This window comes from Xiphias gladius, chromosome 19 (genome assembly GCF_016859285.1).
Source record: "Xiphias gladius isolate SHS-SW01 ecotype Sanya breed wild chromosome 19, ASM1685928v1, whole genome shotgun sequence".
NCBI classification, from domain to species: domain Eukaryota; kingdom Metazoa; phylum Chordata; class Actinopteri; order Istiophoriformes; family Xiphiidae; genus Xiphias; species Xiphias gladius.
In genome coordinates this window covers 22,816,425-22,832,030 of record NC_053418.1, presented here as the reverse complement: position 1 = coordinate 22,832,030, position 15,606 = coordinate 22,816,425, and the positions used below count along the sequence as shown (strand labels likewise).

Here is a 15,606-nt window from a genome sequence, read left to right as displayed (position 1 = left end):
TATAGACACACATGGATGTCTGCGTCATTCTTAAACTGAGTCCAACACAGTTAGAAAAAGTGCTTGAGATGGACTGCATATGCTTTTCACTGTAAAGGAGTTTAGTCGCATGGAGTGGGTGCAAAACTAAGAAAACAGAATAAGTGGATGAAGAGTTAAATCCATAACAAGATTTCAAAAACTTATAATTAATGAGAGGACAAAAAATAAATAAATCCTGGTTGCAATTTATGGCAAACAACTAATAATGGCAAGTGCTTTTTTTTGATGCACCAAAGCGGCCCTCAGCTGGCTGGTCAGTCCCTTTGACCTGAAGTCACCGCTATTGAAATCGGCTCTGTAAATCCATTTCTTTGTGCCGTAATGAATTCTGAACAATCTGCATGGCTTCCCTGTGCTGTTTTTTTCATAAATGATTTTTCATTTTTGGGAAGCTGCATGCTGCCGCTGGGGAAAGATAATCAGATCACATAGTGACTCACACACACAGGAGACCAGTTTCAGAGAAAGTTTGTGAAGAAATATGATGCACTTTCCACGTCTGTCCAAATGCCTGCGTGAGCCATATTTTCAATTCACAGAATAAATAAAAGAAATTGTTTTTTTGTTATTTTTCATCAAAGGGGAAATAAATCAATCCGGACAGGAAAAGGTCAGATAATAAGATCCTGGTGATTTTCGGGGTTGGCTCCGTTGCCCTGTCACATGGTATTTGGGCCTCGGGGGGGTGTGACAGTCACACTGTGCCCTGACCTTATAGGAGCCACCTGTTGCAAATGCCACATTACCATGTCTGGCAGCAGGAACAAAAGGTTGCCAGGAGAGGATCATGGGTAGGGCCTCATGCCATGACCACCCTGCCTTTCCCTGGTGAACGGTGGCAGCTCAGGCGTTTCCCTGACAGCACACAGCGGCACAGATGATCTGCTGGCTCGGAAACAAGTCCAGCCACAGCCAATCCCAACAGCATGGTTGGATTTGATTTCTTTTATTGCCCTATATGCAGACTAATCTGCATAAATAAATCCTCTGTTTGTTTCTGTGAGCGTCTGCAGGTTGTGCTTGTGACCCAGATGTTGCAACCACTCGATACACTCTTTTCTTCTAATGTGGAGACCTTCAAATAAAACAAATCACTTCTCAGTTTGGATCGGTTCTTTTATTGGCAGTTAGTGTTTGGCATGAGACAAATACACACAGGCTACAACAAGGAAGAGTTTGACACACGTAACATAAACTACAACCCAAGTTGACAGTGCTCTCCATTATTCAGACTAAACATTTAACATAAAAGTTGTAAAAGATTATAATTTACATTGACTGGACTAATTTCTGTTTTGCGGTGAAATCCCATCGGCCACGTCCCTTTCTGTTTACTGTTCAAGCCTACAGCAGGAGGTCACTGGGCTCAGTTTCATAGTCATTAGAGTCCTTATTATAATTACAGACCCGGACAAAAGACAAAACACCAAAACAATAACACAAATAATTACAGCAGTAATCAGACATTTTACTGTTACAAACACATATAACACACACTTTCACATTTATTATATATCCGGTGATTTTTGTTTTTAATGATCCTTCTAACAATCATGAGCCATTTGGTCATCATTTCACCTCAAAGAGGTACGCTTTCAGCTTCTGCTTTGTAAATATCTCTAGTTATAAACAATGTACACAGAGTATTTGCTATGGAGAAAACTGAAATATAAAAAGAATAGTGCCTTAAAGTGCATTGCAGTGTTTTGGTCAGTCTAACTGAATCATTATGTGCTACTATAAATAGACTATAACCAATAGATAACAGTCATGACTGTGTCTCATAACGAACACAGGGCCACTGAATTTCAATAAATGGAAATGACAACATATTTGTAGAGACAAACGGCAGTAGGAAGGGCAGTTTGGGCACGGCACAGACTCAGTGGCCCATATTACAGTTGGCTGTAGTGTCATAAATGTACTGAAACACTGTGGTGATGACTACAACAGTTCCATAATTACAAAGAGGTGAATATCAGCATTTAGGCAAGTACAAAAACAATCAGTGACAGCTATCCATTGTTGAGTCCTACCTGTTGTCTTCTAAGATTGCTTTGTTCACCAAAAGTGCACAAAAATAGCCTGTGGAAACACAACAGAGCCATGTTTTGTGTCCTCATTTACATCTACACAAGGGCTGCGTGGGTATTCACAAGTGGACATTTGGAAAGGGGGGGAAAACGCAAAAAGTCTTGACCTAGCAGTTTTGCCAGCATCACGTGACAGGTCGTCGGCTGTATAGTCTGTTGAACTTGTGTCATAGCTTTTGTTGAGAGATTAACAGAGAACACACAATGTGGAGCTAGGCCCTGCCTGCCAGAGAGAGTCTCAGTCCCGGTGGAGAACCCAGAGGGACCCACTGTTTCCAAACTAACCCGGGTTCCACTTCAGCTACCGCAGGGATGCTGCTCCTCCATCCAACCAACTGATCTAAATCTCCTTGGGATTGGCTCCTCAGCTGCCACTGTCACAGAGAGAGAGAGGGAGATAGAGAGAGAGATAGAGGGGGAGAGAGAGACAGCGAGCACCGGTTCATTAACTCTTCCAGCCCCCCTCCAATGAAACCGCACCTTGTTCCCAAGAGCACCATCCACCAACACAGTAAGTCCGCCGTTGTGACTGTCACTATCTTGTGTGGGTTAACTCAGAGATGGTTAGGAATAGTTAGATAGCTGTGTCGGGACGAGAAGTTCACAATGTGGGCACTGGTCTCCCTCGTGCCTCGAAGGGTGACTGAGCTCGTGGTGTGAGGGCGAGAGGGCGAAGGAAGTAACGGAGTGCTGTGGGACGACATTTCATCCACAGTTGAAAGAGCCTCAGAGACAAAATAACCCATCACCTCTCACAGTAGTGAAGGGTGAAGTCTTTGGAGAGCTGCTTCTCCCCTAAACCCCACGGCTCCAGCTCGAATTTGTTCCCCATGTCATCCTCGTCATCCTCCGCCTCTTCCTCCTCCTCCTCCTCCTCCTCGTAGTGGCTGGGCTCCTCGATGGAAGTCTCCAGGTGGTAGCAGTAGGGTTGGCCCTCTGTGTACTCGTAGATGGTGGGTAAACTGCTCTTCAGGCTACAGCGCCGACGCAACGCGACTAGCAGCGGCTGAGGCATGGTGAAAATGTCCACGTTGTTGCCCAGGTCGATCCAGGCCAGGCTGGAGAACTTCTTGGGGTCTTTGAGCATCTCAGTGAGGTCTTTGAGGATAGCCAGGGTGAGGCGGTTACCATTGAGAGCCAGGGTGCTGAGTTTGGGCAGCGAGGCGAGAAGAGGCAGGAGAAGCCTCAAGTTCTCGTCCTGGAGTTCGGTGAAGCTGATGTCCACAGCAACCACACTGTCTCTGTTGTTTTGGAGGTAAAAGGCCACTTGACGGACATCACGAGTGGACAGAGGGATGCCGGACAAATCGACAGTGTCACTGGACAGCTTTTTCTGTAGGGTTGTCTTGAGACTGTTTGGGAACATGAAGAGAAAGAGAGCGGGTTTACTCTGATGACTCTTAGACACAAAAAAAGCACATAACAGTTCAAGTTTTAGCTCAGGGCCTAAAAGGATCTTAGAATGATTCCCCTATCTGTGACTTGGGAACAAGGCCCTGGTTTTATGTTGTGTTTCCTGTGTTGTATAAAGGAAGGGGTGACTGTGACGGCTTGGAGCAGAAGGCTGACACAGAGACTCCAGCATGGGGATTTACTAGTGTAAACAGAGGAGCCAAAACATCTGAGTACGCCAGCTGCTTGAGCTTAAAGCTCTGAGGGACAAGAGGACAGAGCTCTTATATAGCACAGATTCAGAACAGTAAAAGATAAATCTTAAACAGGAGCTGCTCGACCACTACACTTTTAGGACAGGAACGAAAAAAAAGATGCATTTGTGGAAATGCTACAGTACCAGTGAAATACAGCAGAAGATGCTACAGATAACTCCATGTTATTATCTCCACCAAAGAAGTCATGGTGTATGACTTGCTTCATTGTTAGAAAGCAAGATGTCTCTGACAGATTTCAGAGAAACTTGGTAAAAGATTAGGCCAAGAAACACAGATCCAGGATTCCCTAACATTGCTAAATAGTTCATCTTTAAACATTTTCACTGTTGTGAAACAGTTCTCATGAACTACTGCACTCGCTTGACTGAAATAATCTAATCCAGATGTATGATCATCGGTAGCACTTTATAACACTGGTGCCAAACATATGTTTAAGTAAAGCATAAGTTACACGGTCCCCTAAATGTGTTATTTTTATAATGGAGCATGGTTCTAAATTTTCAGTCTGCTTGAAAATACACATTGAAAGACAATCAGGTAAATCTTTGGCACAAAACATTTGCTGAAGTAATGCATGACTAATACTTTTTATTACAATGATGATGAATTAATGTAATGTATCATGTAATGTAATGATGTAATGTGATGTAATGATGAAATGTGGGATGTATCTTGAACTATCCTGTTGCTTCCCATTAATAAATGATCAAGTCACTTTGACTCCATGTGATTAGTTCACACTTAATGGGTCATCAATTAAGGACTGTTAAATCACAGTTACTTCATACATTAATTTATAGCATATTCCATCAAGTTAGCTGAATCCTATTACATAGAAAAGTGCATTTCAGACTCACACATTGAATTAACCCTAATTTGGTGGCATCTAAATGAATGTATGAAGTAACAGTCAGTAACTGATGATCCATTAGAGATCACATAAACTCATACCGACTCGATCATTTGAGCATATGTTTTTACCCTTATTTAGATGTGTTACTTGATCGTCTATCAGTGGGTATGTTAATGCGGATAAAAAAATTTAGAAAACATTTCCCATTATTAAAATAACACATTTAGAGGATTGCGTGAGTGTGGCTGAGGTATGCACGCTACTTATATCTGAGTGATTTTTTTTTTTGTGTTAGAGACAGTATACTGATTTATAAAATGAATGTGAGTCACTGAAGGAAGCTTTATTGATGTATGAGTAAGGAGAGTTAGGATATCTGTGTTTTTTTGGTGCATACAATCACAGCACAAGCCTTTGAAAACCATAAAGCTCTTTTAGGATAATTTGTAATACAAGCCGGATCTGAGGCTGAATCTGAATATAAGTGATACTCTGATACTTTTCTGTAGCATTAGCAGTTGCTTTACACTGCAGATATAAATATTCTTGCATTATTTACACACTCCCTTGCCCTTTTCCGTTTCCAGTAAGTCCCATTTACTGGAGCCCATTTTCCCCTGTGAGGATGCGGTGTGTTTAACTTGAGCTGTGACTGAAGTGGCCTGTAATGCTGAATCGGTGTCAGAGTGAATTATAACATCCTCCGGCGTCCAGTGACTTACTGTGACATCCACTGCAGTACCTGTCACTTGTGATGCTTTTGAAGTGTTTTTTGGTCACACTGAAGATGGATATACCCTCAGCAGCATTTACCGCTTCATTTTAAAAGCAGGTGATGGGCTGGTGAACAGAAACGTTTGTACTAATTGCAAAAAACACAAAACGGAAGCATAAAACCTGCTCATGAAATCAGGCTAAAGAGGCGTTTAATCAGCTTTTGAGCACAGAATCTGTCACATAAAGACATTTGTCAAGGCTACTGTATCTTTATCAACGTCTAGTGAGCCACAATCCTCCCGCTCTCTATTGTTTGGCCCTGGAAGCCTTTTATATGACAGAAACCTCATCTTCAACACAGGCACAAAAGTCCCAATAGCCACAGCCTTGCAGAGGCCACCCTGCAGGTGTGAATGGGTTTTGATCACACAACTCCCTCCTTTTCAGCCAGACTCGTCCTTTTGAGCTCAGCAAGCAAAAAAATGGATGTCTGAGGCGTCTTCACAGGAAGCCTCTTTCATTCTTCCTCCAGATTAATTTGATACCAGATAACAAGAGTGTCGCTGATAACTTCGAGAGGATGGCTTTTTGTCATCTTTACATCCACGAGAACACTGACAACAGGGCTCGGTCAAAACTAGTTTATAGGTAAGCGATTGAAAAAAATTTAAAAAGAAATGGTGCAGAGGTGTGGTGTTCTATTAATGAAAATCACATTTGATACATGTCACTATGTAGAGCAGACAGAGAGAAAATAATCCCTCCCTGCGCAAACATTGAATAGAAGCCAGTAATAGCACATGACATCAACATTTTAGTAATAGCGCTTACCAAACTACATTCACAATTACAAAATCTAACTAGAAAATGTGCTCAGTAGGGCGCAGACCTCAGACAAGGCCAATGTCAAAAAACATACACCAGACTTCAGAGGGAAAATATCCAAATCATAGTAAGTGGAGCGGATTTGCCCCAAAATGTAACGGGTTCTTCCCTGGCCCCTGCCCCATCCCTCCGCCAAGTTTGATGCGAATCAGTTCAGTGCTTTTTGTGTAATCCTGCTCAAAAATAAACAATCAAACCAACAGATAATATTCATATTCAAAAATATTCATTACATAATTAAGTAATCAATTAAATTTACATTGTATAATAAAGCTGCCTACTAAGTATTCCCACTTATATACTGAGGAAGCAGAGTGCATCTCCTGTCTTCACATGTGGCGTATCAGTCTCTGTGTGTCGGTGATTTAATACAATGTGGCAGCATCTGAATTCAGTCGGCGTAAATCAAACCACTCTTATCATTTATAAATGTTCATATCTGGAGCCGATGCTAACTGAGATGAGGTGAAATGCTATTTAAACAAATAAGAATACTTTTTGAAACAGTTAAATTGCACATGTTCACGAGTGGGTGGATAACAACAGAAGTCATAAAAATCCCATTTTATTTCAACTTTAAATAAGTATTTTCCAGGAGTTCATTTGCTCTTTAGCTCTCCCCTGGGCTATTATTGCATTGCTCACGCCTTTTGTTTTTTTGCAGAGTCATTTACGTTCAAGCTTTGCTTTATTATTCATTTCAGTCCCATGAAACTGAACAAGAGAGACACGAGATGAGCAGTCTAACCACATCTGCTCCCTGTTATTTCACTTATATTTTCAGTTCATTTTCTGCTGTATTATATACAGAAGACTGTGCAGAGGAGAGTGTGAGAGTGCAAATTGTGGATAGGAATCACACGCACACTCACACTTCTGCATTGTCCTTCATGCTACAGGGAATCCAACCTCACAGTTCACAGCTCATATCAATAAAGACAGTTCCTGCACGCAAATATCACTTCAATATCTTTTCATGGGGTGGATGTTCTGGTCACAAACTCGACCTGGCCAGCTGTTCTGACCTATTTGTATTTTCCTGGCATGGGACTTGAAGCTGAAACGACCATAAAAACGGTATGCCACTATACACAATATAATGTAAATTACTGAATTTGAGAACAGGCGAGAAAACATCAGATTTATTATGCAGTCGCTGAAGATGAGTAATTTGGAAACTAAAAGGACAGTATCCAATAAATGGTTATTTTGTATTTCTTTCTTCTGAGCATTCAGGTGACAAAGGAAAAAGATAATTATGAAGTCTAATAAGGCTGATAGAAATGGAAGACAGTGGTGTGAAAATTTAAGAGAAAAAAGGTCACAAAAATTCTGGCAATTTTTACACCAACATCAAATAACCCTTAAGGTGGGAGTGCCTCGGCAGCATTTCTGGGTCACCGCCTCCATTAAACCTATTGTATAGCTCTTTCAGTAAATGTGACAAAAACAAAACAAAACAAAAACAAGAAACATTTCTAGCAAAAACCAAATAAACTAATTAGACAGATTAACTGGATTAGCGAGATTCAGACTTTAATTCAATGTGGCATTTTAGTCAGAAATGTGTGAACAGTATTTAGAGCGACTGGTGTGCAGTGCTAAAGCTGGATAATGAGGGGATGAACAAGCCAGTGGCATTAAAAAGGACTGAGCTGTTACTGTTTCTTCTGAGTACAGTGAAAACTTCACAGGGGTGAGATTGTTGCATTTTTGCACAAATGAGGGCAGTTCGCCTGCAGCTGAACAAAGATGGAGGTTAAAGGGAGGTCAAATCCACCTTCAATTGGACAGGTAAATCTTTATTTGATAAAGGAATTGTTCAACATTTGGGAAAGTACACTTGAGTATTTCTTTTTCAGAGAGTTAGACTGATACCACTCTCATTTTTGTACACTAAGTATGATGCTACAGTTGGTAGGCAGTTAGCTTACCTTAGCATAACGACTGGAAATAGGGGAGAACAGCTAGCCTGGCTCTGTCCGAAAGTAGGAAATCTGCCTACCAGCACCTCTAAAGCTCACTAGTGTTATATCCTGTTTTTTAATCATTACAAAAATTAAGGTGTTAAAACACCAAGATGCAGTTTTACAAGACAAAAAATAGCCTAGCACCAAACTCCCTGTAAAAACTTGTCATTTTTACACCTTTGTTTCTGTGCAGAGCCAGGTGGGCTATTTCCTCCTGTTTCCAGTCTTTGTGCTAAGCTAAGCTAACCATCTGGTGGCTGTAGCTTCATATTTTCACGTACAGAAATGAGAGTGGTATCGATCCCCTCATTTAACTTTTGACAAGAAGTTGAGTTAGTGTATTTCCCAAAACACTTACACTAGGAACCTCTGAACCTTCCCCAACCCCCAGGACAGCACTACAATGCAATACACTACAACTTGAGCTGAGCTGCTTTCTTTGATAACAATAAATGGAAAAAGTAACTGCACCCACAGGGAATTATCACATGGTTGCTTTTATAAAAGTGTTAAACCAGATAAAGTACAGTATCTGTCAGTGGCAGACTGGCCAGGTCTCGTCTCTTTCTAGCTTTGACAGGTTCATGAACACAACGGCAGGCGAAGCTGTCAGAGCCTACACCATCAACTGTATTAATAATCTCTTTTAGGATGGATTTTTGTTTTAATGATTCATGTTGCTCCTGCTTTCTCAGCTGGTTTCAGACCGTCTCTCCCTGTGCAGGTGTATGAAGCCGACAACATGACTAAGTAAAATCAAAAAAACAAAAAACAAACAAACAAAAAAAAACTATAGGAGTTTAGGAGTCGTATATATCTGCAAATTTTCATAGATGCTGTCAGTGTCAGTTAAGAACTGTGTCTTTCCTGTTCCGGGCTGAATTAAACGTCCAACAAAGCTCTGCTTATGCAGCTTGATAGCGAGGACTCTGATCCTGCCAGATCTCTGTGAATACATCTATGCTCTTCCTCAGATTCTGTTCGATGATACCTCCTACTGACTCATAATGAACCTCCCTCATCTCACTGTGTTCGCATTGTCTCCCCCTCAATCCTGAGATTATTTTCATGTCCAGAAAATGACTGCATTATGTGCGGCGTCAAGCCAGCCGTAGAATAAGCAGTTACATGAAAAAGAATTATGATAGCCTGTTTCTGTTCATGAATAGGATTACCGGGCAACACCTAGGCACACAAAAAACCCTTTTGTACACAAGCTAATTTTTTAGTCATCATTTGCACATCAAAAGAAATTCAGTCTTTCATCACGACGAGTACAATTATATTCTAACACTACCCTTCCAGCTTTTCCTCAGCAAACAGATGGACAAATTTGCTGCTGTGCCACTTTGGAAGAGAGAAAGGCCAGTGGCAACGCACATCCACTGCACGGACCTGACCACTTAAAAAGAGAAGATGATTGACAGCTGTGGTTACCATGGCGTTCCGGTCAGGTCAGCCCGTGGCCAGCGCTGCCCTAGTTCAATGTCAGCTACAAAGATGGACATTTCTACAGCTCGACATGGAGCAGAGCCCCGTTCCCTGTTGTGCAGAGCTGCAGATTTATTACAGACTGGATGTCTGGGCACAAGGGCTTACCAGGCCTGGGATTTCCGTCTGGACATGCTCTGCCTCAGCCACTTTGAGTGCGGGGTCAGGTGGTAGATGAGCTGTCTGCAGATCTTATCCGAAGACTTTATGGTGTCTGCATCCTGTAGAGGAGAGCAGAAAGAGTGTTCAGAATAGCACATGGAACAAAGAGACTAACAGTAGTGAAGTAGCAGCTTTCAAAATGAGATTTACTGCTTGTGTACGCAAGAGAAAACCTCTTAACAATTAATTATTTCACACCATGTAGGCTTCAAATCCGGCAAAGTTTCCAACACTTTTCTAAAAACTTAATCAACCAGTAACCGTAACATCTATCACATGAACAGAAAAAAAACCCACAAAAGAAGTTTGTCATAATTCGAGATACCTTGAGCTTCTCCTGAACAAAACACAATTTAGCTTCCTTCCTGGAGCAGGAAAATCTAATCACATGAATTGAGGAGGCAAACAGGGGAAGTACAGAGGAGAGGTGAGATTCAAGACAGCTACTGGTACGCACTGGTAATTTCAGTTCATTACCAATGTTGCGGCTGCTGGTGGTCATTGCCTCCATCAGAATAACTCAATATTCACTGTTTGAGGTTGAGACTTACTGAGTTATGAATTTAACTCTGTGCACAAAACAACCATTTTTTTAACTTAAACATGCCAGTTGAGTTGATTCCTTGAGGGTTATTGCTTGTAATTTTCTGGATATTTACAGGTTACTCCAGTTTTATCAGTTTTCAGGTATGAGATTCCGGGAGGAAGAGCAATTCAACAAACTGCATTAAACACAGTTTTACAGGATTCACACTGAACAGCTATTCCTATTTCTAGCTCCTCAAAAGTAACACGTGTCTGCAGAATTTCTTTCAACCATCCGTCTGCAGAAATGTAAGTCGATAACATCCTCAGATTGGATTTTCATTGATCTTGATTACTTAACAAAAGGAAACCATCAGGGGAATATTTTTAGGCGAACGCTTTCTTTTGCAGAATACCAACATCAAACTTGATTTTTTTCTGGATACTCCGTGAGTGTTATGGGAAGGAGAACACAGTAAAAGCCGACCTTCTTAGGACACTGCATCTCTCGAGCCAGGCTGAGCAGCAGCTCGTGTGAGATCGGGTCCACTAGGTTGAGGAAGGCTGCGTTTTTGTACAAGATGTCGTTGAGCGAGGTGCCTTCCAAACCCAGATCCTTCCAAAAGAGAGAAAAATGAGAAGAATCGACATTACAGCCAGATGAAAAAGTAAAACATCCTGTAATGATTACAATTAAACAGTGTGTCTTTGGACCTGAGATAAACAAATGCATTAGTGATGAAAATGGGGCCTCTGCTCTGTCAGGGGCAATGTGACTTGAAATGGAAAGATAAAAGAAATGTTTAGTTTAAAATATTCATTAAAGGAGACAGGAGCTTTTTCATCTACAGTGGGAGAGTGAAATCTAGAGGGAGTCACAAGGAACTTTGCGTTTTGGCATTTATAATCACACCTCCATTGCACCGAGCCACAGTGCCCATCCCAACATGCCACAAGCACACACTATTTGCATGAACAAAACCACTCCTGAATCGAAAAGTCTCCCACTTTAAGAACTATGCATGCTCTACTATACTTTATCATTCAAAACCCTCCTGGAAAAACTCAAAAATGTATTTAATCCCTTAGCTGCGTGGAATTTTCAATGCATATTTATATTTCTAACCACATTTAAGGTATTTTTTCTCGGTGTATCGTTCTTTTCACTTCATAAAAAGATGAAAGTGGCAATTCAAAATGATCTTGAGTAAAAGTGATTTAAAAATTTGAGCAGGACATAAATACATTTCCAAAGAGTTCAAAGCTGACAGTTGAGCTCACACTGTCAGCTTTGACCTCTACGAGTAAGCTCATAATAATGAGGTTACTCATAAATATGGCGAATACAAAAGCATCTGCCATTAAAATCAAATCAACTCAACTAAAAAGAGCAGATTTCAGATGATCAGTTGAGTGTGATAAGACAAGCAACAGTCAGCAGTGCAGCTGTGTGTACTGAACAGTACAATCTGCCTTCATCAACACGTCTATCCTCAAGGTCCTGAGGAGGCAAACCACGATGACAAGCACTTGTGCAGCCCATGCAGCTTTAATGAGAGAGGCAAGCCTCTGAGACATACAGTATGCACACACCTGCGCACACAGTTCTTTCTCTCTCGAACACAATCGGCATTGATTATAATAGACAGCTTGAGTGGGAGGTTGGCAGCTCCACATCACTGGCTCCCCTTTTAACAAGGGCAACAGTAAACACAGACTGAACCCAAGGCGGGAGAGAAGCTGCTTCTGCCCTTCTGAGAAACAAGGTATAAAAATATCTCCCCATCTGAGTTTAGACACGATCAATTGTCATGTGCAGGCGTGGCATGAAGCCACGAATCCTTCCCATATCTGCAGCAAAGCTCAGATCTTTTTCATATTTGGAGCAGAGCTCCCTTCTACACACCAATTAATTCTGCCACAAACTCCTTTTAAATTCAAAGAACAGAGTCTTTCTGACATCTGCCTGCTTGCAGTGCTGCAAGTAAAGCTGAAGTAAGGCTTATTTAATAAAAGTTGAGCTCGTTCAGAGGAAGCGAGCCCATGTCCCCTGTGATGCGGCTGTCATGGAGCCTGGGCTAGCCAGTTTATCTCATCGGCTTGATTAAGAATGTTCCACTCTCTCCCGTGTCAAGGCTTCAGAGTAATTAATGCTGGATTGGCCGACAGCTAAAAGACAGAGGAGGGCCCGAGGGCAAGCAAACAAATGAGATCACCAAGGCTGCTGTCACATCTTTAATGCACCTACCTGTTCTTTTACACACGTTTTAATGCTACCTATTCCACAGCAGGTGAGAAATAGGCTTTGAAAACAAACCTCTGATTAACATCCAACATTATTTACTCAGTCTAGTGGGGTTGGACATATTCTAGGTCACGACTACAACACCTTATAAATATTGTCATGGTCAAGTGAAAATTGCATCAAATGTACAGCAACGAATGTCAGGTTTTTTTTGTTCTTTTGTTTTTTTTTAAACAATAAAACCAGCTTGATGACAGTGCATTTTTGAGTTGATGTCCGGTTGGTTTTAAAGATTTTCATCAGCCACAGAGGCTATAAAATGTCTCAGCTCGTGAAAAAAACAAGTAATCTTCTGCGAAAAACAGGTGCAGCAACAGCAACCTGCACAACAAAGTATGACAAAGCCACTATTGAAACAATGACAGCAGCCTAGATTTTCAATTCTGTGACCTTCTGTCTCGGAGTTAGAGTTAATAAAACCTTTGGCAGTAGGATAATATTTTGTATTGTGGAACACAGGACTCCAGGGCTTACACTGTTGCAACTGGACCATAGGCCATTACAGAGAGAGAGAGAGAGAGAAAAACATTAGGCGTGGAGAGGGATGGAGGGGGCAGGTCGGTCTAATGGGAGCATTAGAACAGCCTAAGGAGAGGTGAGACTCTGGCCACAGTGGAGGAAACAAGGAGAGATGCAGAGGGAATGGTGCGGTGTACCTGTCCATGGCAATAGCTAAATCCCGTCTAAAGACAATGAATTTTGGGGGAAAGCGGTAACACACAGCGTACAGTTTGACCATTGCCTCGTTTAGAGCGCAGGACATCCTTTCAAATCAAATGTCAACACGGAGCACGTCTGCTCACAGTGAGAGTGGACACTGTGTTGAGTCACACGCTGTGTCTGCCACTGAAACAATGTGTCACAGGTACACTGTTCTGCCCGTGGCCTACTTTCTATCAAAACAAATGCTTTCCGGAGGAAGCGGCAGAAGCAGTGGGACCATGCAGTGCAGAGTCACCTCAAGGGGGGGAAAAACATGGGGCAGGTGGGCTGGGGTCAGGGATCAGAGAGCAGGGTCAGGGCTGGACTGAGCCACCTGTGGACCTGCGGGACATACCCAGCTGCATTCACACACACATGAGCAGCTCCGGCTTGTTCTCCCATCTGTTGCTCGGGGTTATGCTGAGGATGTGCGTATGGCTGCATCAGCATCAAAGCAGGCTTAAAGCAGTAGCACACAGTGCATGTAAACAGGTCTGACTTTGCCGTGCTCGGGCCGAGCTGAGTGCAGGCTCTCCTTACCTTCCTCAGTAATTTCAGCACGTCGGTTGCCTGCTCTATCCTGCGGTCGCGGAGCAGCTTCTGTATCTCTTTGATCCACGCCACTCGCCTCATGTACGGGCTGTGGTTGGTCCTCCGCAGCATCCCCGGCAGTTTGTCTGATTTGAGCATCAGTGCAAACAGAAAGTCCCCGCCGCCCCGACTGCCCCTGTCGCTCTCTCCAGTGCTATCTAGAAGCTTGCGTCGCTTTTTGGAGAAATTCTCATTGTCCAGGCTGCTCTGCCTGCTCAGTCTGGAACCCATTGTGTTATATATATATATATATTTTTTTTTTTTTTTTTTTTTTCTACAGATGCAGGCGGCGTTTGTGTTGCAGCTCAGACAATATTACCAAAAGAAAAAACCCATGGTCAGCTCCGGTTTTTTTTTTTTTTTTTGCCAGCAGATGCTCCTCAGAGGATGGTGGAAAACAGAGCCGTGCTGTCTGGCGCTGCGTTGCTGCCTGGCTGTCAAGCGGACCGATCCGGCGCGGAAAGCACACAATATCCCACTCCGGTCTAATTCACCACCATCCTCTCATGCACCGCTCACGCGTTGCTATACTGACTCTCTCACCCACCGCCGCGATACGTGCGCCGGGCTCGGATGGTAAGGACGCTCCGGCTGCTTCATCCTCCGGTCGTCCCTGCTTTACGCTGCTGTTTAGTTTAGTGCAACGTGGAGCGTCCGACCAATCCCAGCATCTGGTGCCTGCTGCGCGTCTCTCTTCCAAGGCTTCACCCCCTCCCGCCCCCCCCACCCCCGTGTAGCCACAAGGGAGAATTAAAGAGTCAGGGGTGTCAGCGTTGTTCTTAGGCAACCATGCTACCAATGCACAGTCGGATAAACCATGCAGAAGTCTTCTAAATAACTAGAAATTTATGTTTGTTGTGGAGCCTGGGGGAGGTTTCAAATCTATCCTTCAGAAGTGCAAACATAGAGTTTGTCCTTTTTTTTCTTTCCAGTTGCCCAAAATACATGCTTTGCCACTGGCCCTAGATAAATATGAATTTCTCTTCTGGGAACCTTGTTGTCAGACAGCCATTGCAGGAGCTGTCAGATCCCATTTGCATCTGTCACAACTCCACTAAATCATTGTCATTCTTTGAAGAACATCCATGTGCCAGCGTACCTTTCTGTCATGTGCATCGGTAGCTTGCTCAGAGACCCACAGGGGTCACTGAGGGGGGACTCTTGGGTGCATTCAGCTACATGAGAGACAGCTCTCAATTAAGATGTTTCACAGCCTCCGCCCCACACTTGCACTATAGGAAATGAAATGACCGTAAACGTAACTGTAGTGATGTAATGTGTATCTATTTGTAGGTCCCATCATTGTTGGTTTAGAGACTCTGATCCTGTTTTGACCTTGTTTTCTGGTATGGCCTTCTGGTTCAGGCTTAGTCTTGGTTAATGGAGCTGGACAGTCGTTATGCTCTCTAATAACTATTACCCCTGGCTGCACTACACTCTCCCTGGACCCAGCCTCCTGCACGTTTTACTCGAGGTTGTAATTATGACTGATTTGTGCCCCTAATTTATTGCATCATCCCCATGCTACTCCTCTGTTTTGTCAGAGCTTTGACTCTACAAGCAATGCTGTTGAAATAACCCATTTTTACATCATGTGCTA

At 42.7% G+C, this 15,606-nt stretch overlaps 1 protein-coding gene across 1 annotated transcript; it reads right to left on the bottom strand.

Moving 5' to 3' along the window:
- Positions 1 to 2,880: 2,880 nt before the first annotated feature.
- On the bottom strand, positions 2,881 to 14,237 carry lrrc75ba (leucine rich repeat containing 75Ba). The gene is made up of 4 exons (XM_040156007.1): positions 13,956 to 14,237; positions 10,896 to 11,024; positions 9,830 to 9,942; positions 2,881 to 3,487 (listed from the first exon to the last, which is right to left on the bottom strand). Exons 1-4 carry the CDS (start codon positions 14,235 to 14,237, stop codon positions 2,881 to 2,883), a joined length of 1,131 nt encoding a protein of 376 aa, XP_040011941.1.
- Positions 14,238 to 15,606: the final 1,369 nt, after the last annotated feature.

Bases quoted from the DNA above. Each gene is read 5' to 3' on its own strand.
- lrrc75ba (XM_040156007.1), bottom strand. From the start codon at position 14,237: ATGGGTTCCAGACTGAGCAGGCAGAGCAGCCTGGACAATGAGAATTTC. The intron at 11,025-13,955 runs GTAAGGAGAGCC...CTCTTTTGGAAG, and splicing joins TGCTGAAATTACTGAGGAAG to GATCTGGGTTTGGAAGGCAC. The intron at 3,488-9,829 runs GTAAGCCCTTGT...GTTCCCAAACAG, and splicing joins AGACGGAAATCCCAGGCCTG to TCTCAAGACAACCCTACAGA.